Here is a 24,141-nt window from a genome sequence, read left to right on the forward strand (position 1 = left end):
CCATTAAACTGACCCGAATAGCCAGAGGGCGTGGGCGAGTAAGGGGATGGGGAGTGTGGGACGACGGAAAACTATTTTTCATTTAAATAATCTGGCAACGGGCGCTCGATATTTTCAAACGGGCAACGGCCCCATCATTTCAGTTTTCAGAATAGTTGACAAGCCGTTGCGTTTGTTGCAAGTCTAAAAAAGCCCTTATTTCAATTCCAGTTTTAAATGCTTGGTGATGATTTGATAAGTCGTCATTTTGTGAGGTTTATTTATATACGATTTTAATTGATTCTTGGTTTTATGTAAGAATTTGCGTGCAATCTTGAATTAGAATGAGTGACAAAGCGATTCCGGTTCGAGTGGTATGTTTCATTTTGTATTATAATGATCTTATTTGTCTCTTAATAAACTTTGTGTGATTCTTTTTACACATGTAGGCAGTAAGAATTCGGCCATTAGTACCAAAGGAGATTACAGAAGGATCTCAACATTTTATCAGTAAAGTTTCAAATCAACCACAAGTGACTGTCAAAGGTTCAAGTGAAGCTTTCACCTACGATTATGTGTTTGGCCCAGACGAAAGTCAAAGCCAAGTGTATGACACTGCCGTCACTAAAATTGTGGGAAAAATTTTCAAAGGTTACAATGTAACAATCCTTGCTTATGGCCAAACTGGCTCGGGCAAAACTTTCTCAATGGGAACTGCAGACACAGCAAGTGCTTCAAGTGCAACTTTATCACAAAGCAGTGGAATTATTCAACGGGCTGTCAAAGATTTGTTTCGAAAGATGAATGAAGATGGGAACCTTTCTTTTGAAATCAATGTGTCGTTCTTAGAGGTATGATGTTTTAAAATTTTCTTTTTAATTGCAAGAACTTACCATTTTTGTTTTTAGCTCTACATGGAGAAGGTTTATGATCTCTTATCGAAAACTAGAAATGAAGAAGTGGAGATACGAGAGGATCCCAAAATTGGAATAAGAATTAATGGTTTGAATGAAACAGCTGTTACCACATGGGAAGAAACATTGAAGTGCCTTGAAAATGGTTCCTTGAACAGACGAACTGGTGCAACGGCTATGAATCACCAGAGTAGTCGGTCACATGCCATTTTTACCCTGACAATAAATCAGGTTTGTTGCAAACATCAATTGATGTGTAAGGCATATTAATGTCAATTTTATGTTATTTTTAGATTAACAAAGAGAGCTCGTCAACGATTAAAACGTCTAAGTTTCATCTGGTTGACCTCGCTGGTTCTGAACGGGCTAGCAAAACGCATGCGGTTGGAGAAAGATTCGCAGAAGGAGTAAACATCAACAAAGGGCTGCTATCTCTTGGCAATGTGATTAGTGCCCTATGCGAAAATAATCCTAGACACATTCCTTACCGAGATTCTAAGCTCACACGCCTTCTTCAAGATTCTCTCGGTATATATATTTTTTCATATTAAATAAAAACCAATAGCCCAAAAAAGAATGTCGATAATAATCTTCGTTCACTGCATTGTTTTCCAGGTGGGAATTCTCACACACTGATGATCGCTTGTGTAAGTCCAGCTGACTCGAACTACGAAGAAACTCTTAGCACTCTGCGATATGCTGACCGTGCCAGGAAAATCAAGAACAAACCAGTTGTCAATCAGGACCCGACAATGGTAGAAGTAATGGCCCTACGAGCCCAAGTTCAACAACTCTTGGCATCCAATGGAACTTCAAGTTTTGCTGAAGTCGAGCAACTTCGTCAGCACCTCAAGTTTGCTGAAGAAGAGAAGGTTCAACTCACTCATGCGTTACAGTTGGCGTTGGAGGAAAATACAAACATGTGTGAGAAAGCACTTTTAGCTGATGCAGCTAACCAGCAAATGAAGCAGAGACTCGAAGAGTTGCAGGTATTTAGCTAGTGAAGTAACTTTCGTTTAAAAACTAAATATACATGTTTGCATCGCTTACGTAGGTTCAAACTGAACAAACCCTTGGAGCTATGAATCAAACAATCAACGAAACGGGCGATTTGAACGCAACAAAAACCATAGAACAAGTGTTGAGTCTAAAGTCAAAAATTGAAGAAATCCAAGACGTTCAACGAAAGGGCGAAATCGAGCAAGTCAATCACGATATGCAAACTTCTAATGATTCTGACAAAGAAAACAAAGAAAGCGATTCTGAATCGACACAATCCCCTAAGTATGAATAGTTATTTTTGCACAACTCCTGCAACCCCTAACTAATAAATTGTTTCATTTGTTGTAGGCGCCTGTCAAAGTTGGGAGCCGATATGGCGTTACGTCAAGCTGCCCTAAGTAATGATCTCAAAGAACTAAATGCCCAACTTGCCTTAAAAGTTCACATGGTCAATAAAATGACTCAAGACCAACAAGGCCCGTATAGTGTTGTAAAAGCTCATTATGATGCAACAGTAAGCGAATTGGAGAATCAAATCGGAGCTTTGCAACAAGAAAAAGATGAATTGGCTAGTCTATTAGCACAAGCTAGTAGTAATGTCAATGCTTGTAAAATTTCCGAGCAGAGAAGGAAACGGCTCCAGGAACTTGAACCGCAGATTAGCGAACTGAAGAAAAAGATCCAGGAGCAAGCAAATATAATCAAGCTTAAACGTGAGTTCTCCCTCAACCCCAACGTCTATCAAACGGTAATTGTTATGCTAATTCATTTTTTTCTGCAGAGAGAACGGAAGAGCAGTTGAAAAAATTCAACTACGAGATTCAAGGAATGAGAACCCAGAAGGTTAAGCTTGTTCGCCAAATGCGCGAAGAAAACGAAAAATTCAGATCGTGGCGTCAGCAAAAAGAACGCGAGGTCACTCGTCTTAAGGATCAGGACCGAAAGCGCCAAGGGCAGCTTCAGAAAATGGAAGTTTTACATGCCAAACAACAGAATGTTCTTCGCCGTAAAATGGAAGACGCTATGGCCGTTACAAAACGTTTAAAAGAAGCACTTTGTTTACATTCTTCAAAATCAATCAGTAAATCCTCAAGTTCAGCAACTTCAACCGAAAACGATCAACGAATCAAGGGTATTATTCATTAGATTTTTCGTGCTCTCTCCTACTTATCTTGACACAACCAATTAATTTTATAGGTTGGCTGTTGGGAGAACTCAATTTGCTTACTAAGACCAAAGACGCTGAATTGGCTTTAGAGTCCTTGAAGGAGTCTCGCCGAACTTTAGCCACACGCCAGGCCAAACTTGAAGCTAAACTCGCAGATCCGGAGCACAGTGCAACTTTCCTCAACACACTCAAAAGTGAAATCGCTAATGTTGCAGCCGATATAGACTTGCGTAGCGAGCAAATTAACGAACTAAATCAGAAAATTGCAGCTGCAGATTTAGATAACAAAGCTAAAACTCGATTTGATTATCTTCAGACAATGATTGAAGCTAAAGTAATGTTTTCTTATACTATCTTAAAAAAAGCTATTATCTAATGACAAATTTTTGTTACTTTTAAAGATTGCTTTGAAAATCTTGCTTGAAGAATCTGTGACGGCACGTGTCGAAACATTTTCGCTTAGTTCTGAAGTAGAAGATTTGAGAGGAGAGCTTGACGATCTCCAGCGTCAACACGATGAAGCGTTACACGAGCTTTCCAATAATAATCTGGAGGTAAATTTTTACTCATATCTAAAAACGTTCAAGTACATAATTTAATTATTATTTTAGTGCGTGCAAGTGAAGCAAAAGCATCATTCGGAAATGAGCAAGCTCAGCCGCGATTACGAGGAGAGAATGCTTACTCTCATAAGACAACTTCCACCAGTTGGGTTGAAGGAATCGGCAGATCATAAGGCATGATTGTTTGCAATTTGTTGAAAGTGTGCGTGCATTTTTCTTAATTTAAATTGAATGCAGATAAGTGAAAAGGATTTTCTGGAACGGTTGAGAATACAACAAGAAGAACTTGAGCGTTGCAGTACCTTACAAGAGCAATTACATGCGGCGTTAAACGAAATCGAAATGCTGAAGCAGCAGAAACAGGAGGAATCTACGGAAATGAAGTAGCTAAGAGATTAATCCATATTCTTTCAAATTTTTAATGAACTGTTTTGCAGGGCCCCACAATTTCCTTCCAAATTGAAGAAGCCTAAAACGGTGGCGCCTAAACCGAATCGTGTTCATGTGGATATCGACGATGTCGAGGAAATCGATGATTACAATTCAGATGACGATCCTGAATGGCGCAACACTCCCATGGCTAAAAGAATTAGAAAACTCAAAGAGGAGGACGAAGCGGCCCCACCGAAAATGCTTGATATGGACAAGCAAGTTAAAAGAGTTGGAAAGAGGTTGAGTCGCACCCATTGCTCATGCACAGTCGGCGGCTGCAGGTACAGTGGTATCACTTGATTATTGATTTAAAAGCCATTCTTAGTTGTAATTATAATTTTTGATTTTGATAACAAATTTTTTTTTCTTTGACAAAATAGAAGTTGTTCTTGCACAAGGGAAAATCGCCCATGCAATGCTGACTGTGGATGTAGTGCTTCGGGAATATGTAAAAACATGGCAACAGAAAATGTTCTAGTAAGGATTTCTAGCAGATTATGCATGTAGAGTATATTTTTTAAAAAATATTCTTTAATAACAGAAAGAAGACCAAAACCGGGAAACACAAGAAGAACAAAATCACATGTTGAATGAAACGTTTGATTTAGGCCGTAAGAGAAGTCAACCGTCTTCTAAAGAAAATTCCAGAAAGTAATTAATTAGTTTTTTTTCATCATAGTCTACTAACTAAATAATTTTTACCCATTTTTTTAAATAGCGGCGACGATGTCGAAAATGATTTATCGGCAACGCAGCCATTGAAGAAGAGTCGCATCGGATTGAGTAAATTAACAAAGAAAGGAGGTTTCTTTGGATCGCACGATTAAAAAATTTATATATATTTTTTTCTTTTTAAGGGGTTTCTTTTAACAATGGGTCATAAATACACAAGGTTTTCATAACAATGCTCTTTCCTAATATTCAGTTTTTCAAGTAAATTTTTATAGTTCATTTAGTTTGTCTTAGTTACCACAAGCAATTGAATCCCAGTTCTAAGTAAATTTTTAAGTTCACCTGTGTATTATTGTTCATCTACCAGAATCTATTTCTGGATAACTTTTCAATTGTGATAATCAGGTAAGCACATTCGATGAGTAAAATACGACGAAGCCAATAAGAATACAAAAATTGTATTGTGGTATTATATGTGAAGAAAGGAGACGACCGGACAATGGTCACTTCCATAAACTTCATGGCGGTGGCAACAATCGCAAAAATTCGAAGACAACTTCTCTGAAAGCAGACAGTAATCTAATCGCCTAATAGCAAATAGAAAAACCATATTAAACATCAATCATTTAAATTAATTTCATTTTGATTTCTACCATCCAATATTCTTCTTTCGAGCATTCGCCATATAAGTCCAAAACGTGTATGCTCCTTTCACATCCGGATTTTTATGTCGGAATCCGTCAGTGAGATTTACTGATTTGAGCAATTCTGAAAAACCATCTCTTTCTTCTTGAGTGAATCCAGCGTTTCGTTTGTTAGACTTCGGATTAGCAATATCTGTAGACGATAAATATTTTTAAAAATATGAGACGAAAAATGTTCTTAAACGGATACCGATTTCCTGATGCGCTACATTCATGTCTCCACAAATAATCACCTGCAATAGCAAAATTAAATAATGAAAAAATAATAAATGATCATTTATTAGCCTACAGGTTTTTTAGAATCCAGATCTTGAATAAGCTCTTGAAACTTTGGATTCCATTGCAAACGCTTATCAAGGGTGACTAACTTTCTTCCGGCGTTTGGGACATCTATAAAAAAGTGGTTTTTCTTTAAATAAAACTATTGTTTTATTCTTTAAATATAACTATTGTTTTAATATAATTTCACTTACACACATTGACCAGGTAAAACTTTTCATACTCTGCTATCATTAAACGGCCTTCCTTGTCAAAATCTGGCATTCCAATACCATATTTGATTGACTTAGGTTTAACTTTGGTGTATAAACCAAGACCTGCATAACCATCTGCTTCTGACGGATTCCAGAAAATGTGAAAACCAGGTACTTCTACCTCTGGAGGAAGTTTTGATTTTGAACATTTGATTTCTTGAAGACAAAGAATGTCAGGATCTTCATGTTGTAAGTATTCCAATCCCCCTTTCTAAAGAAAAACATTTATTGAGAATACATTAACTGTATATAATATCAACAAATTTGTAAAAACCTTGATCCAAGCACGCAAACCATCAACATTCCATGAGGCAATTTTTAAATTCCAATTTTTCCCATTAACTGTTTTGGAAACATTATTGAAATCTTGGTTGTGGAATTCTGTAGAAGTCTTGTTTTGCAATATTTTTGGTGTTTTCTCGTTCTCGGTAGCATGAACGGTTGTAGCCTTAACAGATTTTTTTCGTTCACGTTTCGGTTTATCTGCAGATTTTTTCTTAGAATGATCAGAGTTCCCTTCATCACTAGAAACCTGTGGTGGGTCAACTTTAGTTTTCTTTTTCGGTGGCATTTCTGATGAACAAGAGCAAGTAAATTTTGTAAATGAATCAGAATGAGGCAACAACACAAACACAAATGTAACTAAAAAATCTCCGTTCGTTTTCCTTAACAGATGGCACTGCTGTAAAGCAATAGATTTGAACTGCGCGCCTTCAACGGAATCGGAATATGCAAGAACGCTGTAAAAATGTTGAAACTGGCAACATTGTTATGTTTCGGAAAAGGCGCCAATAACACAGGTATGGGCAAGGGGTGCTACTGACGCTCAGACCTCATAGACTGGACAAAGCGCATAAACATGGCATCTCAAGCCAAAATTACAGGTTTTTTCCGGCCCACGAAAGCTTCAAGTTCTTCAGCAGCCGCTGCAAAACGACGAAAAGCCGTTATTGAAGATCCTATTTGCGAAGTTGAATCTAAATGTGATATTAAACCCACTGTTGCTTCCCTCAAACAGGAGACGATAGCACAATTTGTGAACGAACCAGGCGTGCTGTTGAAGAGTGATCTGTTGAAAACAGAGTCTGGTCCAATAGGTAATTCCAAAAACATTTTTACTGATGGCATTGAACTGGAGAAGAGTGTCCAGAAAGGTGTCCAGAAAAAATCTAGCGTTAGAAAGAGTAGAAAGACTATTAAGTCAACTGAAAGCTCCCTCAAGGTTTCTTTTCCCAAAACCTTGTTGACTGAGAATTCTTGTGTCAAGACTGAAATAATCAAAGAGGAGGCAACATCTTTTGCAGATAATCATGGCTGCATTCCAGTGTCCACTCCGAAAGGAACAACTGGCCTTACCACATCTTGTCGGAAGAGAAAAATGCAGTGTGTAGATGAACAATCTGAGGTCATTAGTAAAACACCTGAAAAACTTCCAGAAAAAAGTGATGCAGGAATTGAACTGTCTACTAAAGTTCGCAAAAAACTGGAAATGGGCAATGAAAAAGTTGCAGCTATCCAAGCCAGTGAAGAAGTCAAAATCAAGGCAGATCTTCTGAACTCCCCATCGAAGCCAGTTACATTTCTGTGTATGGGTACACTTTCTCCTCGTAAGCCAGGTCTCAATTCACCCATTCATGTAAGAAGCAGCCCATTGGTGAATAAATTAAGCACTGAGAAACTGTTGCAAAACATAGCTGAAAAAAGGTTTAAGTCTCCAGCTGTAAAATCATTGGCATCTTTACTTGATAAAGTTGCTCCCACTAAGGAGCTCCCAACAAAGGTAATTTTGTTGATTTGCTTTCTATTTCAGTTTTTTCAACTTGCATCGTTACGTGTCTATTTTTAACTAGTTGACTTCAGAAGAAGTAAAGGCTCGCCTAGGCAATAGCAAGAATCTCGCAGAACTCCGAGCAAAACTCTCTAAAGTCAACAATTGTTCGGAAACAGTCAAAGAATTTTACGAAAGCAAAGTTCATTTAAAGAAGTTTTCCAATCTTGAGTTTAATCTTTCAGTCCCAGTCAGGTATAGTTTTAAAAAATGATATACGTAGTAATAACAATAATGTTTTATCCGTTTATTTTGTGTAGTCCTTCAAAACAGTCGCCTGTCAAACGACAGCCACAAGTTGAGAAAAGGCCAGCCTTTGAGCGTTTTCATGCGCTTGCACAGGCTCCTTCAGAACATCTCGTTCTACCTTTCAAGTACAAGGTTCTCAATGAAGTTTTCCGCTGTATTGAGACTGTGGTCGCTATGCTGTATAACAGGAAAGAATGTATTAATTTCACAAAGCTAAAGCCGGCAGTACAGAAAATGCTTCAAAGGTATGTATTTTTGCTATTTGACTGGAATCATTAAAATTATGAAACGTTTTTATTCTGTAACTCTTAGGGACTTCACCGAAAAACATTTAGCTCAAGTTTGTCACGTCTTTCCGTCAGCTTACAAGATCAATTACGAAAAACTTGTTGCAAATCTCCGAAGTTCTCCTGTCAAGAACCGCACTTACCATTTAACTTTGGCTCCCAGACTGAACTATTTGAGTCCAAGTAATTTCAGACATGATAATTATAACGGGGAATTTTCTAATCAGATTCTATTTTAAGAATTACTTGACGAAGAAGAGTCGGACGACCTAAACGAAGACCAGAAAAGTTTCCAGCCCTTGGCTCCTACAATGCTGGTTGAGCGTCGATACATTTTCCATAATCGTTTGATCAAAATCACTAAAGGACATCATACGGTAGTCACATTTTTTCTAGATGTTAGTTTCATTTTTATAAATTTGCTATTTCTTTCCTTGTAGGAATTCTTAGCTAATTACAACCCGCTCTTGCAAGTGTCTGAAGATAAAGTGACTCGTTGGCATCAAAATTTCGATGTTGATGGCGTTCCAGAAATTCCATTAGCAAACTTGCCAACACCTCCAGACGTCAAAACTTTTGCAACTGCCAAAGATGTACTTGGTAATGATCTTGTCATTATTAACTTACTTAAAAGAATTAACTCATATCTTCCTTTCAGAACAAGCACACAATCTAGCCATGTTGAATCCTCGATTGGAAGCTGCGTTAAAGAAATGTGCTGTGTCTAAAGATTCAACTGTTCCAGTTAAGAATGATCCTCTTCAGGATATTGAAGCCTCAAAACCTGCACCACCACCTGTTAATGCAGGATTAAAAGGGGTATCGCAATCTCTAATCGATAAGGTACTTTAATTATTTTTGAAATCGTTTTGGGTTCTGTTTTAACAGTAAGTTCCAACGGCTTTTCAGATCCGAGCCCGTGAAGCAGCAAAAGCTCAAACACAAATGACAATGAATACGGAGGAAATTCGTCGGCAGGGAATTGCTAAATTGCTTCCCGAATTAGCACGAATTATTAATAGTATTTTTGTGACGGAGAAGAAATCGGTAATTGCCCTCCGCCCGCTTATTGAGAAGATACAGTACAGCCATAGGGGAATTATGAGTACGTCAGCAGTAGAAGAACACATCAAACTTCTGCGTAAGGTATACCCAGAGTGGCTGGATATTCTTAGCAGAGGGGGTATTGACTACGTCAAAGTGGACCGTAAGATCGATAGCAATATCGTTTATCAGAAACTTGAAGACAATGCCAAAAGTTAACTTGTTTAACGCCTGTGGTTTTTAATTCCTGCGTTTTTTTTATATTTCCGAACTTTTTTCAACTCATTTTAATTTTTGAAACGGGTCGATGTGATTTTTAAAACAGAATAAAAAAATGGTGATGTTTTCCATCGGTTTTCCGAACAAGATTGACATCACTGCTTTTAAATGCCCCCGTTTTTTTTCTAACGTATTATTGCATTTGCGTTAAAGTTGATGCTTTAAATGGGAACCAATTCAGTAGTTTGTGTATTTTAAGATAGTAGAAATAATTTATCGCGCTGGGGGCTTAAGTTTCGAAGGTAGCAGCGTTGATTAAATTATTTCGGTGCTGTTTGTCTTAATCGGTTTTTGCTGAACGAGGAACAACTGCCTGCTAGTGAAGGTAACTTGATTATATACTTCTTAGACTATCTTACTAGGATTATTGATTATAAATTGATTAAATTTTCTCGTGTTAAACAAAAAAAAAGAAACGTGTTTGACGGAAACACGGAAGTCAACATTAACATTTTTTCTGAAGTCAAATTTAGGTTCTCTCATGTAGATGGAACACGGAAGCCTATACAGGCGCAGCTTTGAAATTAACGCGTATAGAAAATTTTGGCAACGTGGGAAAGACCGCTTATTTATTTGAACAGAAGTCAAAGTCTCAAAGCAAAGTCAAGCTAAATTGGTGAAAACTATTCCGAAATTTGATTGAAGTTGAAACGATTTTCAGTTCGTAGTAACAATTTTTGTCTTTTCAAGATTGGGCATCATAGTTTTCTTTCTTTTGAATATCGTAGTTTTCAATTTTTCCGTTACCTCTTTCGTAAGTAGGCCTACATTTATTTACAGTTTCTTTTTATGAGTTTCGTCTTATTAGTTTTAACGCATTTTTAATTGTCCCACTTAATAAGGAACTTCCGTTTAGTTACGCTGTTCCTTCTGAAACCGAGAAGCAACTTATTAATATAATTGAAAATAAGTTCTTGCTGAGTACATTTGTGCATTTGAATTTTAAAAGATTATTTTGTAACCTATGTTACAAAATTTTTAAAGATGTCATTCATATTTGGTATAAAACCTGTCCTGTCATCACATATCTTTTAGTATTTTCTAATTATTATTTTTGTTCACATTTTGATTATGGTTTTATGCCTGGAGCTGAATTGCCATGTAGACGGACGCCCAATTTCTATTTTAATGGATTTAGTCTGGATTAAACCGAGTGCAAACTATTCGTACTGCGAACGTACCTGCAGAATCAGGTTTTCTGACAAAAAGGATTGATGACCTTTCGTCTCCATGTCTGGCCAAAGGCTTATATTTTTAAATGACAGGTTCTCTAGAGATCAAATTATTATGTCCTTTTTTAGACCCTCCTTCTCAGTACCTTAACAGTGATGCTTCAAGGCACTTCTTGACTTGGTAGCAAAGCAGTCAGACTAGCCAGTCTACCGTTGCTTGGAGCCAAAGCAAAACCCCCTTTAAAATTCTCCTACTCGCCAACGCATCGATTTCTCGTTGATTTCAGTTTCTTGGTAAGTTGATGATCCTTTTTCCGGGTTTAACCCGTGTTATTTATTAGTTCGTCGATAAAATTATTAATTCCTGGATATGGTTTGAAATACTTGTATTGTTAACGTCATTGACAACCGAAACAAAGGGTCTTCAGACAGTATTTATTGGTTTAATGTATTTCTGCAGAAAATCTTGGTTCGTGCTCAATTTAAAAATCTTTTACACTGATAGATTATTCTATCTTAAAATTTTTTTTTCGTTCAATTTTTTTCGTACTTGAGTGTAGTTAAGCTCGACATGAAATGTGATATGAACTAATTATATCTCATTTTCTGTGTTAGTATGATGCCACTTAACAAGGGGCTATGCCTACTTGCAGCAGTTTTGTTTATCGTGAAGGGAGAAGGAAAAGTTCTGCCCGATATTCGACTTCCAAAATCAATTGTGCCAGAACATTATTTCATCGGAATAGTCCCTGACATTCATCAAAATAACAATGCCATTGAGGGTTTTGTTCACTTGGATTTTTTCGTTCAAACACCTACTGATCGCATAGTCATGCACGCCGTAAATTTGACATTGACCGAGGATAGTGTCTTAGTTAATCTCCTTCCATCTAAAACTATGGAGATGATGCGGGAAAATGATGTCAGTAAAACCAGTTCAAGCGGACTAAGTGAAAAGTTAAAAATGTTGAAAGTCCTCCGTCCGATCTCTTATGATGCCGACAAAGAATTTGCTATCATCCACTTAGGATCAAAGTTGGAGGAAAACCAACGATATCGCGTCAGTTTAAACTATTCTGGGTAATTGGTCATACCCGTGAATGTGGAAAGCTGTGTGAAATTAACTTTTCATTTTTAATATAGAATGTTGGCGAGAAATTTGAAAGGCTTTTACGGTTCCGAATATTTGGATAAGAAAAGTGAAACGAAAAGGTATGGCTTCTTATTTAATGATATTTAATGTAAAAATCTCATAAAACCACTTGATATCTTCAGATGGTTGGGTGTCACGCAATTTGAGCCCACTTCAGCTCGGCTTGCCTTTCCCTGCCTTGACGAACCAGCCATGAAAGCCACTTTCACCATTTCCATCGGACGCAGATCCAACTACACCTCGCTATCTAACATGCCACTCGTCAAAACCGAGCCCATGTAAGAACTAGAAACTGAAGTAGATATGCTTAGTTGATTATTACCTTTATTACGGTACTATTCTCGTGCCTCTCGAGGCTTATAATTAAGGTGTAGTAGTTTTGCGATCCACTTTCGTTCTACCAATCATAATTTCAAAATCAGAGACTATACATTACTTTTAAATTAGTTTCAAGTCAATAACTAATGTAAAAAAAGGAAACTTGTGTAGAAAAATATTTATTTTAAATTTCATAAATTTTTGCTTGTTGTAGAAATGATAATTTGTTGATCATAGCCTTTATTAATCAATGTCCGTTGCCTGTTTTCGCTTCTGTCGATTGATTTTCTAAAATCCGTCTATTTCGAAACAGGCCCAACAAAGAAGGATGGTTCTGGGATTTGTATGAAAAATCCGTGCCCATGTCGACTTACCTCGTTGCGTGCTTGGTATCAGAATTCGCTTTTCGTACGGCGAGGCCAGTCATTCGTCAGGTTGATGGTAATGATCAATCTATGCATAATGTAACGGAAGTACGCATATGGGCACGATCCGAGGCGATAGAACAGGCTGATAGGGCTGTACAAGTGACATCGGACATGCTTGAATTTTTGGAACAATATTTTCAAGTTCCGTTCCCACTTCCGAAAGTGGATCTCGTGGGATTGCCAGATTTTTCTTCCGGGGCTATGGAAAACTGGGGCCTCATCACCTACAGGTTTAGTTGGTTAAAATCAAATTGTACTCAGTTTCAACAGCTTTATTGATTTTTAGGGAAACTACTCTTCTAGTGAATCCAAAATCAGCAGCCGTCCGCGATGAAATGAACGTCGAACGTGTTATCGCTCACGAATTAGCTCACCAATGGTGAGTACTACATTTACTATATTGGTTTTTCTTACTCAGATTTGTAACGGATTTTTTCTCAGGTTTGGAAACCTTGTTACAATGGCTTGGTGGAACGATTTATGGTAGGAAAATCATACAAAAATGTATAGATTAACTAATAAAACTTAAAAAAATGTTCATGCAGGCTTAACGAGGGTTTCGCCACTTACGTTCAGCGCTTGGTACTCGATAACGTAAGGAGTCTTGATTAAGAGTTGATAATTTATAAGTAATAAATTCTTTTGTATGTGTGTGTATATTTAAAACAGGTTTCGCCAAAGTACCAATACGGTAGCTTGCAGGCTTTGGATTTCCTCTCTGTGATGGATGCGGACGGACTGGAATCTTCTCATGCTATTTCAGTAGACGTTGCCGTAAGTATCCGCTTTTTAAAACCGAGAAATGTTATGTGGGTTAGTCACGTTTCTATTTTTACATAATAGCACCCAACGCAAATTACTGAAATCTTTGATGCCATTTCTTACACTAAAGGTAAGTTACTTAATCTTTTCATAGGTATTTTCACTAATAATTGAATTTCAAACCATAGGTGCTGCGATTATCCGGATGATGAATGACTTTCTTGGGGAGGCAACGTTTCGCGAAGGAATAAAGAACTACCTCAACGAAAAGTATGATTTAGAGTTGGAATAATGTCAATAAGAAATGTCAACTAATTCACGGTACTTAATTCTAGAAAATATCAAAACGCTCGGCAAGACGAACTTTGGCAATTCTTAAGTGAACAAGCACATCGGGACTCTGTTCTTCCGCTCAGTCTTGACGTTAAGACTATTATGGATACATGGACGTTACAAATGGGTTTCCCGCTTGTAACCGTCCAGCGAAATTACACGGATGGTAACGCTTACATTCAACAAGTAAGATGGAAACTATTTTGATTTATCACAAATTCTAACCAACCAACCGTTAAATGCGCAGAAACGTTTTCTTCGTGGAGTTAAGCCAGCTATTACGAAAGAAAATAAATCATCGTCTTTAACCAATTTCGTCGAAGAAAAAAATTCTCGTCTACCCAACTATCGGTGGTGGGTACCAGTTTCCTTTACGGATTCAGTCGCTCAGAACTTCAGCCAAAGTAACACTCGGCCAGCTATTTGGCTAACCCCAAATGAACTCTCTGCAACCAAGTTCATTGGCAAAAATGAAGATTCTTGGGTTATAGCCAACATTCTTGCCACCGGTTACTATCGAGTTAATTATGACGAGAGAAACTGGAAACTACTTGGCCTTCAGCTAAAAACTGATCACCAAGTTATCCATCCCATTAATCGAGCTTATCTCATCGATGATTCATTTGCTTTGGCTGCTGCCGAAATTTTACCTTACACCACGGCTTTTAGCCTCATTGAATATCTTCCCGATGAAAATCACCATGTTCCTTGGTCTAGCGCGCTGAGGGCTTTAAATTATATCGGTCGGATGTTTTCTTACACGAAAGATCATGGAAGATATAAGGTAACATTCTAATCTACAATATCTTTTAGTTCTTTCATTTTCGAACTCCTCTATTTTGTATTGGCTTCCGCCAGGACTTTATGCGCTCACTAGTGGTCCCGGTATACACCCGCTTAGGAACCGAATTTCGGTCGGACGACAGTCCGCTCACCAAACTGTTTCGCATTTCTATGATTACGCAAGCTTGTAGTCAAGAATTTAGGCCATGCATTAGAAATGCTCAACTTCTTTTTGATGAGTGGATGGATAGCCCAGATCCCATACATAACAACAAGTATTTTTATTCACTCAGTTCCACAATGTTATTCATATAATCATATTGATCCTATGTTTTAATAAGAATTATCCCTGACCTTCGCTCTTCCACCTACTGTACGGCCATCAAGTACGGTGGCCAGATGGAATGGGATTTTGCTTGGGGAATGAGTTTCAATATGACCTCTGCCCAGGATCGTGACGTGATATTGTCGGCTCTGGGTTGCAGTCGCGACCCTTGGATTCTTATTCGTTATTTGTCTTTTGTACTCGATCCAAAATCTGGAATTCGTAAGCAAGACGGACGACGTGTGATCAGCGCAGTGGCAAGTAATCCTGGTGGACGAAGAATTGCCTTCCAGTTCATGTTAAAACATTTCGAAGAAATGTTTTCATAGTAAGATCATGATCTTGACTTTTGCCTTGTTCTTAGCTTGATTGCTTTGTTTTTTTCTTGTATGCCCATTCTAATTTTAAAAATAGTATTGGGAATCCAGTCCGTGTCCTCCAGATGCTTAGTAGTACAACTAGCAGTCTTAACACACAGGAAGAGCTCGTCAAGGTACGTTAATTTTGACTTCTATATTTATCTGTTTCTTCTCTTTCTTCGTGACACGTGACTGAGCTGTCACGTTTTTTTGCTATTAGATACAAAATTTGATGGAGTCCAATGCCATGTTGCTCCAGAAGGCACAGACGTCTGCCAACAACATCCAATCCGTCGTAACCGCCAATATTAAGTGGATGGATAATAACTTTGAAAACTTGAATCAATGGTTTACAAGTAAAGGCTTCTGATGAAAAAAAAAAATTCCTTAACTATGATTTTTAAAATTTTTGCAAAATGTTTCAAACAAATCTGTGCTGATTCAGAGACCCTTAACTGCATTTTATTCAATTGAAAAAATGTTTTCTAATTTTATTTTTAAGATAAGTTTAGGGATAAATTTATCTTGCCAAGGATTACGTAAAACGGTATCTCTCTGTTCGAGATTCCTTGACAACGACAAAGTGAATAACCTGTTGATGCAAACATGTAACTTTAGGACCTTATACGTAAGATACCTGTTCGGATCCAAAAGTTCCCCTTTTTAGTTTTTTTTTTTCTAAAGTCAAAGGCAATTTCATGTGCGTGAACTAATTCTTAACTTAATAAAATTGAAACTGTTTCAGTTGAAGGAAGGATTTGGATGTCAGTCGTAATGGAAAACACAAACAAAAAGTTGTCGTGGACTTGTCTGTGGTGAAAGGTAATATATATTGGTTCACGTTCGACTTAGGTTTATTGCATTGTCATCGTGTGGAGGCTCAGCTTTTTTGGCGTTTCGCCAAGTCGATCAATAAGTTTCAAGGCTGAGATTACAGTTCGTTTTAAAAAATTCACGAAATTTGTCATTTGAAAATACCAACTAAATGCTTTCTAATCCCAATTTAATTGTATTTTTAAATTATTCGCATTTCATGAAACTGTTTAATTTTTCGCATGTACCGACAAGTAAGATATTGCGACAAGATGATCACACATCGTCGCAATATGCAAAAAGTTACTTGTTGAGCGTACGTGACGATTTAACGTCAGTTGTCGTGAACTTAGTGACCACAAATAGGAGGAGTCCATAAAAGTCCATAGAGGGAGAGATTAAAGAATTTTGAAAGTCAGTCACGTCCGAACCTTATCACCCTGAATGAGAAAACTAATAAAATTTTGATTTCTATCTAAGGAAGTAAATTGTGAAATTCTCCAGTGTCTTCTCCAACAGTTGCCGAGCACTGAAAATCTTAAATGTGATTTTACTATAGGTAAGAGTTAATGCAGTAAGGGTGAAAAACAGAGTTTTAATAAGTGCAATCCCTGTACAAGTCGCGTGCGCCGAGTTATCTTGTCGTTTTTGTTTCCCGTTAGCTTTGACGTATAGCGATTGTTATTTATTCGCCCGGTAACGCTTTATCACAACTTCTGTTCTGTGACAGAAATTTTAATTTACAGCGATTAATTGACAGCATCAAGATTCTAGCCGATTCTATTCTCACGCCAAAAAAATAAAAATGGGCCAACGAATACATCCGGATCGATTGGGTTGTAGGGTTGTCCACGTGCTTGATACATGCTTGCTCGACAGCCAAAAAGTTCATTAGGTATATCTGAAGGTTACTACTCGTTGATCTCCTTATGTGTGCGCACTTTAATTCGATTTCGACATAGATACAAAAATTATTTTGAATATGTCACCCTCGTAGGTGATAAGTGACTATACTTTACGAGACACGTTTTTTAAGGTTTCCTTAAGCTGCTTGGTTTCCTTCTGTTTGTAGTTAATTTCCTATGCATTCGGGAGTTTTCATTTGATTTCTTTATATCTGTGTAAGGTCTGCCTAAAGTGGGTTGGAAATTTTAGAATGTTGGGAAATGACATTCGTCCTTGACGAAGACGATTCATCACTAACGTACTGCACCGACCCGGCTTTGATGTCATGATCTGGCGCGCCATGTCGGTGGGCAATCTCGATCTAAGAATAATTCCCGGCTTGTCTGCAATCCCGACGGGTTACCAACTAGCTTATGTTTTTGCGCTATTGGGGATGTTTTATTTCCTTTCAAAAGTTTATTTTCTATATGCAAATTGTTTGAGTGGTATTTAGTGAAAAGAAGGGGATTCAAATGTCCTCCAAAGTCCCCAAATTCCATATTTGAATTCTGACTCGATTGTCTTGGTTGAACACGTGCTTGGTGCATGACCAATTTAAAAGCAGTAAAGACCTTCAGGGAAGGATGTATGAGAAGGTTGCGGTAGTTCCAATAAGTATTGTCGCCTTAACAACAACAACAATAGACACTAACTGTTCAAATACAGATGACCCTGATTATAAGCGTGAAATTGCCTTAAGTAGAAAAGTAGATTGGTCAGTTGTATGGTTTCATCCAACGTTTCACGTTTGTTGGGTTTCTCTTCAATATCTCTTTTAGAAATTAGCATTGCTCTAATGACTATTTAACTTCTTTGATTGAAAACAAACCTAGAATGAGTCGTAAAACGATCCTCGTGGATGCGCCTTTGTGTCTTTTTGGTGCCGATTCCTCGTACACCAACTCGTGGTTTTTTTAACGGCAGTGCGTGTTTGGTGAGCTGGCCCGGCTGGCCATCATCATGCAATCTCGATCTAAGAATAATTCCAGGCTTGTTCTAGAAACCAGAGAAACCACGCAGACACCATCTAAAAGGGGAGTAATTCGTTATTCAGCGCAGAAGAAAACAAAATGATAAAGTTGGCGGGAAGGCTTGTCCAATAATAATCTAGGGCAATCGCTGCGTGAGGCTGACACGGGATCTCGGTTGAGGGTGGTAGAGTGCGCGCGAAATTCTTAAGCGTGGTTTCACATATCTTAGTGTTTACATTGAACCCACGTGCCTTGGATTTGGCAAATCGGTATTTTTTTTTTTTATTAATAATTCATGCTGAGTATCCGTAATTGAACTGTGATTTTGTATCTATTCAGGAAAATGGAGCGGATCCGCATCCGCCAATGACGTTCGAAGGATCGTTGACCGTCAAGGGCTCTGTGGTTGGCGTCCGGAGGGGAATTACCCGTTGTGTAAGAATCAATGGAAATTTTCAAATTACTAATAATGGCAACAGTTAGGGTGGATATCCAGTTGCCTAGTGAAAATGCACAATAGGATCGCACAACTAAAAAACAAAAAACAACAACATTATGAAGACAATTTTTTTTTCGTGACGTTTCCAGTTGTTCTACAATGTGCGTAGTTGGGAGTGTCAATTGTTTTTTCGAGTTCAAAGACTTTCTTGTGGAGTGGGGCTGCAGGGGCCGTGTAAAAGGGTACAATGCAGTGCGCAAACTCGGGCGAGCATTTCCAGAACAAAGTCATAAAGGAGAGCGCCGCAGACTACTGAGTTCAGATCGAAATAAAGCGGCGACGTGGCCAGAGGGAAGAGTTGCTTACAGCTTTCTGTTTCGTTTTCCGGATTATTCGCCTTTTCCCCACTCTCAAGGTGACCTGGCAACGTCTACGTGTGTGCACCAGGCCAGCCTTTCTCTTCGTATTTTTCCAGTCACGCACTCTCTTCGTGTACTGTAGTCCCCCAAAAACCGTCCAGCATTAGAACGGGCCTGCTCTCCTTGTGTTGTGCAGCTCCGCCAAGGTCGGAAGTCGGTCAAACGGTCACATGTGCTGTCTTTTTCTTTCATCTGCTTGTCATTCACTGCAAAAATCAAGTAAGCTTGCATGTCAAATTTTAACTTTTAAAATAGTCCGATTGAATCTGGGTCAAAATCTCGAATGTAAACTCAAGATATCAAATTTTCGTAACCCAATGTTTACGGTAGTGTATGGTTCTGGGTACAGTATCTTATCGATTCGTGGTTTGTGTGAATTTGGCCATTTTCTGGTTACTGGCCCAGGATTATTTTTCATATCAAAATAATTCGACAGCCAATAATTCCAAATGTATTTCTTGGTATAGAAAGTTGCACTCTACGTTCACGTGATGGTTTTCTCTAGAAAATTTTGAACCAATGCTGTTTTATACGGTTGGTTTTTAGGAACACACCGAATATGGTGCCTTGTACAACTTTCAATAGCATTTACATAGAACCTAAGGAGAGTTCGCTGCCCTGTATCTAGAACCGCTTAAATAGGCGCAAGGCCTCATAGGAGCGGGTCAATGGCCAATCCCTCGGGAAAAGATTAGAAAAAGTTACACTCGTCCATACTTTTTCTTGTGAGTGTTTTTTCATTAAGTGTAGTGGTATTGTCTTAGAAATCTGAAAACAAATTGTTTTCTAATTTTGTGATCTTCATTTGGGACATTTAGCAGGCTCAGCTTTGACCCAAATCAAATTCTGTCTAGGATTAGTTGGTATCAATTTCCCAGCGGCCCGATCGATAATAACAATAGCCCAGAAATAATAATAACAAACAATTTCCTGGATGTCTGGGAACCTAGTGGTGCATAATGTCACTATTGACAGGAAGTCTATAGTGCAAATGGTTTCCAGGAATAGATGTTAGGCGAATGTGGATATAGCGGCTGCACTTTTATCGTGCAGAGGCCTTTTACTGGGAATATACCTTGTGGACTGTGACCGTCCATTTTCCAAGGTCATTGTGTCCGTATATATTATTGCTGAATGAGCGGTTTTCTGTCCCGGAGGTTTACCTGTTACAGCTTTGTTTACATTTCTGGGTCAAAAGTATGCCAGTCGGTTATCGGTAGACTCACGCAATCTACCGCCCAGAGGCAATGTTTTTACCTTCAAATTTTTGCCCGCGAATTTCCCAATGATTCATCGCACTGCTCCTTCCTTTGCTGAATACAGGTTTTATTAATCGCACGATCAAACTATTAAAATATTCCAGCATTACAATTACTTTCGTCTTTTGCAAAACTATAATCAATAGCTTCGAGCCATTCTGCATAAGGTGATTATGTTTTCATTTCTTCTAGAACAATTGTCTTATTTTTCTCAAGTAAAAAATGGAATACGTGCCGAAATTCGAAACGGGCTCCCACTCGTTTAACAGGGCATTGTGGACTCTCCTTGGTCGTGTCCTTAGTCTTCGTACTTCATAAGACCTTGTTATTTTTTTCTTTTTTACTATTGCCAACGGGCAGAACGCACAAGCACGTACATTGTATCTAACTGACATTAATTTTCTATTTTTCTTGTGTTGTCGAAATTATTCAGGTGGTGACAGTTGCGGAAAGAAGTCGGTTCGTGTGATCTGTCTGAACAAGGGATCCTAGTCAGCTTTCTCTTCCGAGGATCGTGCTCTGTGTTTGAATGGAGTAAAGACCAACACCAATGAGTTTGCGTGATCATGAATCTGGAGACGCTTTCCTCGCCCGGAGGAGATAGAGGAGCCGCCTGCTCGCTAAGTTCACTGTTGGCTTTAGGTTGTCGCTCAAGAGCTGAGGCTGCTCACTCGTTTGCCAAAAAACTCCACACTAAATTGTGGTCATTGAGTCCGTCACAGTCGCCAATGGATGCCGAACTGTCATCTGCTAATCAGTATCGTGAAAGGAAAGACGACTACAGCTCCTGGACCGTTGAAGCTCGCTTTGATTTGAACAGCAAACGGGTGGAAACTGTTGTCACCAGCGTCCCCCTGATCACGCCAAATCGCCAAATCAACGACAATTTGTCCTGCGTCGTCTACCAGCCGCCAGATTATCAGTTCAATAAATTTTCCGCAGATTCTTCACCCGACGAACTGGCAAGTATGGGTTCCCAAACTAATTTTAACAGCCGCAGTGCCCTGGAAGGAAGCTGGATGAATTTTCAGAAAGGTCATGAGGTACGTTCCTGTAGGACCCACGATCAGGAATCGGAAACGAGCAGTACGACTACGACCAACACTATGTCCGATAGCGACCAATATTTCGATTTTGGCATTGAAACGCCTGTTGACTTGGATAGCGCTGGAGAAGAGACGGTGAGTCATGAGCTGCCAATCGTCATTAACTGTGAAGACGGCCTTCCAGTCCGGCAAACAGACGGCATGGAGTCTGGGTTCATTTACAGCAGTCCCATTCTCAGCGGAGAAGACGATTCCGACCAACTAGAAGACCGGGAGGAGGAGCCATCATTCTACGAGAGTCTATCTCAGTCACCTGCATCCGCTACTTTTGCTCACAAAACGAATCTTGACCGATTTCATTTTGGCCACCCCATTGCCCACGTGTGTGAACCCGCTCTGGATCTTTCGAGCGACGTGAATACTACCGATATGGAAGTATCAGGCCACAGTGGGGGTGTCCAAGTGGAGGAGGCGACTCCGCCTAGCAACACTATCGGCGATTGCACGCATGCGCAATGGAACGAACTCGTCGAAACGTCACCGCACGTAAAGGTGGCGCGTGCAGACCTTGGGTTTGAAGGAGATCTAGAGGACGTTGAGAGCAATGATTTCTCAACTGGCGACATGGCTTTAAGTGAACCGTTGCAAAGCGAGATCACTCATTCCTCACCACCGGCATCACCCGGTTCGTTCGTTTCAACTCTGGGCCAAGTTCCAGCGGATTCCCCTCCACCAGACGCAAGGGAGGATGCTTGCAGGTTTCAGGCAGCCGATGTGTTGGCCGATTTGTTGAAATTAAAACTGGACATGGTTCGACTCGATCCCATTATCTCTGATCAACTGTTTAATGTAAGTGCCGACGAAAATGATACCGTGCATCGCGCCAATAACCTTTCACTTGAACTTGAAAAGAATTTGGACCATCGATATGTTGTCGGTGACGACAATGTCGTTGCCAGGACAGCGGCACTCCTGACGTGCGTTATTGATTCAGATCCCAAAGCTGAGGCTGACGATGAATCGAATCTGACCTCCAGCAGTTCCGAGGTTACATCGACTAAAGAATCAACTCCATCGAAAGAAGAGAACGAAGAGCAAACCGACGACAAAGTTGACAGCAAATTGTATCGATCTCCAGTCAAGCGCAGTACTTCACTCAAAACATGCAAGACGCCACCAGGTACGCCAGGTCGTAAAAAGATTGTTCGATTCGCCGATGCCTTGGGACTTGATCTTGCCTTGGTCCGAACTTTTCTGGACGAGGTTCCTAACGTACCCCAATCCGCATTCAGCGACTTGACCGACGCTCCAAGCCAAGTAGATTCCTGCCCGATCCGCACAAACCAGGCCCAACCGGGATCCTACATCCGCATCACACGACGAGATCCAAGCACCAACAGCTCCGTCACCACTTTTGTCAGCAGTCCACGGATCTTGGTGGCCAATTTCACACAGCCGGGTAACATGCCCGATTTCTTGGAGAGAGTTAAACGGCAGAAGATATCCTTGGAAACGGCCAGCATGATTGACGACAGCCGATTGCGCGGCGTTGTCCGCGTTCTCAATGTAGACTTCCATAAATCTGTACTGATTCGCTTTACCGTCGATGAATGGCGCACTCAATCTGACCAGTTAGCTACTTACGTGCCCAACAGTTGCGATGGACTGTCGGACCGTTTTACTTTCAACTGGGCAGGTGCCCAATCGATGCAACCGGGACAAAGACTCATCTTCGCCATTTGTTATCGTGTTGCCGGCCAGGAAATTTGGGATAGCAATCAAGGACGAAATTACGTGTTCCAGTGTATTTCCAATTCGAACTATCTTCCCTCCATCGCCCTGAGCAATCCTACTGTATCTGATGCGTTCTTGCCCTATATGTAAAAAAAAAAAAATAATAATTATAATAATGTTTAACATAAAAGTAATACCATGTTATAACATTATTCGTTAAGGGTTTATCTCCCAAATCCAAATTGACATGATTCGACCTATATTGACTAGTGTTGCTGTTAATGGTTGTTGAGTAGCATTTAAACACTTAAACTTCGTGAACAGTTGAACAGTTTGAACAGTTTTATGAAAAATGAGATGGGCATGCCGATTTCCCTACTGATGCAAAAATGATATCGAATCGATAACAAACGGCATTTGATATTGTACAAATACTTCGTAGTTCACAGATACTAGCCGGAAAGCGATATATATGAAATTCTAAATAGATATTATATAGAAAATGTTGCAAATAAAATAATAACCTTGCTGAACGTTACTGGAGTACGATTATTTAACAGCCATTTTTTTCGTGACGATAGTAATTGTCATCACAATTCACCCGTTTATCGAATAATGCTATAACAACTGACTATGCCCAAAATAATATTTGGATTTGTTTCAAACACCTGGAGAAAAAGCTTATGAAAACGTTTTTCTATTTTGTTGTGATAGCGGACGTTTTAATCCGACAGGGTAGATCGTATATGTTTGACTTGCCATTATTCGGAAAGCGGTAAATAACACAATAAAACTTTATAAAAAATATTATTCTAGCTTTTGGGCAAAGGCTCGGGCAAAGGTGCAAGTGCAGCTAGCTGTTTCAGCCGTCAATGTTTTCTGTTAATTGAATCTCGCCTTTTACGTACGTATGTCCGTATGTTTTTTTTCAGGTTTCATTGTGGAACTTTCAGGAATCGTTTTGATTGTCAAAAATCGGTTGATCTAAGAAGAGGAGGATGTTATTGTTGTACGAAGAGGTTACCATTTGTTGGTAGGAGTCAAAATAGTTGATTACCGAGACAAGAGTTGGAAAACTTAATGACATATCGATGCCGTCCGAACAGATTGAATTGACATCTTCGCGTCAGACACCCACAAAGAACGGCGGATATTTTTTTCTGATTCATCGTCATCACCTACTAATTATTTGATGTCATTTCTCGAGCAACTGACGACTTCCGTTTCT

General features: G+C 39.2%; 5 protein-coding genes across 7 annotated transcripts; 4 read left to right on the forward strand and 1 right to left on the reverse strand.

Annotated features, from left to right (window-relative positions):
- Positions 1 to 154: 154 nt before the first annotated feature.
- On the forward strand, positions 155 to 4,964 carry LOC124343512 (chromosome-associated kinesin KIF4-like). Its single transcript, XM_046796836.1, has 16 exons — positions 155 to 353; positions 429 to 830; positions 888 to 1,124; positions 1,187 to 1,421; positions 1,509 to 1,882; positions 1,948 to 2,177; positions 2,244 to 2,608; positions 2,677 to 3,027; positions 3,093 to 3,397; positions 3,465 to 3,617; positions 3,675 to 3,800; positions 3,864 to 4,009; positions 4,064 to 4,339; positions 4,439 to 4,535; positions 4,600 to 4,709; positions 4,777 to 4,964. Exons 1-16 carry the CDS (start codon positions 324 to 326, stop codon positions 4,883 to 4,885), a joined length of 3,546 nt encoding a protein of 1,181 aa, XP_046652792.1. The 5' UTR covers positions 155 to 323; the 3' UTR covers positions 4,886 to 4,964.
- Positions 4,965 to 5,172: 208 nt separating this feature from the next.
- On the reverse strand, positions 5,173 to 6,638 carry LOC124343524 (DNA-(apurinic or apyrimidinic site) endonuclease-like). The gene is made up of 6 exons (XM_046796860.1): positions 6,242 to 6,638; positions 5,908 to 6,178; positions 5,724 to 5,824; positions 5,625 to 5,667; positions 5,384 to 5,567; positions 5,173 to 5,317 (listed from the first exon to the last, which is right to left on the reverse strand). The coding sequence occupies exons 1-6, from the start codon at positions 6,536 to 6,538 to the stop codon at positions 5,200 to 5,202; spliced, it is 1,014 nt and encodes a 337-aa protein (XP_046652816.1). The 5' UTR covers positions 6,539 to 6,638; the 3' UTR covers positions 5,173 to 5,199.
- A 123-nt stretch (positions 6,639 to 6,761) lies between these two features.
- Positions 6,762 to 9,767, forward strand: LOC124343520 (DNA replication factor Cdt1-like). Of its 2 annotated transcripts, XM_046796854.1 has the most exons (9): positions 6,764 to 7,064; positions 7,272 to 7,747; positions 7,818 to 7,990; positions 8,056 to 8,289; positions 8,357 to 8,514; positions 8,572 to 8,708; positions 8,772 to 8,931; positions 8,990 to 9,174; positions 9,241 to 9,767. In XM_046796854.1, exons 1-9 carry the CDS (start codon positions 6,827 to 6,829, stop codon positions 9,592 to 9,594), a joined length of 2,115 nt encoding a protein of 704 aa, XP_046652810.1. In that variant the 5' UTR covers positions 6,764 to 6,826; the 3' UTR covers positions 9,595 to 9,767. The 2 variants fall into 2 exon arrangements, with proteins under 2 accessions (XP_046652809.1, XP_046652810.1); XM_046796853.1 differs by having other exon boundaries at positions 6,762 to 7,747.
- A 137-nt stretch (positions 9,768 to 9,904) lies between these two features.
- On the forward strand, positions 9,905 to 16,037 carry LOC124343515 (aminopeptidase N-like). The gene is made up of 17 exons (XM_046796839.1): positions 9,905 to 11,120; positions 11,442 to 11,906; positions 11,970 to 12,038; positions 12,102 to 12,257; positions 12,611 to 12,955; positions 13,012 to 13,104; positions 13,167 to 13,208; positions 13,271 to 13,319; positions 13,395 to 13,499; positions 13,569 to 13,617; positions 13,676 to 13,757; positions 13,823 to 14,006; positions 14,068 to 14,604; positions 14,679 to 14,878; positions 14,945 to 15,256; positions 15,343 to 15,421; positions 15,508 to 16,037. Exons 2-17 carry the CDS (start codon positions 11,443 to 11,445, stop codon positions 15,655 to 15,657), a joined length of 2,916 nt encoding a protein of 971 aa, XP_046652795.1. The 5' UTR covers positions 9,905 to 11,120; position 11,442; the 3' UTR covers positions 15,658 to 16,037.
- Positions 16,038 to 18,476: 2,439 nt separating this feature from the next.
- LOC124343518 (glycogen-binding subunit 76A-like) lies at positions 18,477 to 23,451 on the forward strand. 2 transcript variants are annotated; one of them, XM_046796851.1, is made up of 3 exons: positions 18,477 to 19,093; positions 20,567 to 22,028; positions 22,089 to 23,451. In XM_046796851.1, the coding sequence occupies exons 2-3, from the start codon at positions 20,700 to 20,702 to the stop codon at positions 23,061 to 23,063; spliced, it is 2,304 nt and encodes a 767-aa protein (XP_046652807.1). In that variant the 5' UTR covers positions 18,477 to 19,093; positions 20,567 to 20,699; the 3' UTR covers positions 23,064 to 23,451. The 2 variants fall into 2 exon arrangements, with proteins under 2 accessions (XP_046652807.1, XP_046652806.1); XM_046796850.1 differs by having other exon boundaries at positions 18,478 to 19,093; positions 20,567 to 23,451.
- Positions 23,452 to 24,141: the final 690 nt, after the last annotated feature.

Source organism: Daphnia pulicaria, chromosome 6, assembly GCF_021234035.1.
Source record: "Daphnia pulicaria isolate SC F1-1A chromosome 6, SC_F0-13Bv2, whole genome shotgun sequence".
In the NCBI taxonomy this organism is placed as follows: Eukaryota; Metazoa; Arthropoda; class Branchiopoda; order Diplostraca; family Daphniidae; genus Daphnia; species Daphnia pulicaria.

Bases quoted from the DNA above. Each gene is read 5' to 3' on its own strand.
- LOC124343520 (XM_046796853.1), top strand. From the start codon at position 6,827: ATGGCATCTCAAGCCAAAATTACAGGTTTTTTCCGGCCCACGAAAGCT. The intron at 8,709-8,771 runs GTAGTCACATTT...CTTTCCTTGTAG, and splicing joins TCACTAAAGGACATCATACG to GAATTCTTAGCTAATTACAA. The intron at 9,175-9,240 runs GTACTTTAATTA...ACGGCTTTTCAG, and splicing joins CGCAATCTCTAATCGATAAG to ATCCGAGCCCGTGAAGCAGC.
- LOC124343524 (XM_046796860.1), bottom strand. From the start codon at position 6,538: ATGCCACCGAAAAAGAAAACTAAAGTTGACCCACCACAGGTTTCTAGT. The intron at 5,825-5,907 runs GTAAGTGAAATT...ACTTTTTTATAG, and splicing joins GTTTTACCTGGTCAATGTGT to ATGTCCCAAACGCCGGAAGA. The intron at 5,318-5,383 runs GTAGAAATCAAA...ATTTGCTATTAG, and splicing joins CGAAAGAAGAATATTGGATG to GCGATTAGATTACTGTCTGC.
- LOC124343518 (XM_046796850.1), top strand. From the start codon at position 20,700: ATGAATCTGGAGACGCTTTCCTCGCCCGGAGGAGATAGAGGAGCCGCC.
- LOC124343515 (XM_046796839.1), top strand. From the start codon at position 11,443: ATGATGCCACTTAACAAGGGGCTATGCCTACTTGCAGCAGTTTTGTTT. The intron at 12,039-12,101 runs GTATGGCTTCTT...TGATATCTTCAG, and splicing joins AAGAAAAGTGAAACGAAAAG to ATGGTTGGGTGTCACGCAAT. The intron at 13,209-13,270 runs GTAGGAAAATCA...ATGTTCATGCAG, and splicing joins GCTTGGTGGAACGATTTATG to GCTTAACGAGGGTTTCGCCA.
- LOC124343512 (XM_046796836.1), top strand. From the start codon at position 324: ATGAGTGACAAAGCGATTCCGGTTCGAGTG. The intron at 2,178-2,243 runs GTATGAATAGTT...CATTTGTTGTAG, and splicing joins GAATCGACACAATCCCCTAA to GCGCCTGTCAAAGTTGGGAG. The intron at 3,398-3,464 runs GTAATGTTTTCT...TTACTTTTAAAG, and splicing joins AGACAATGATTGAAGCTAAA to ATTGCTTTGAAAATCTTGCT.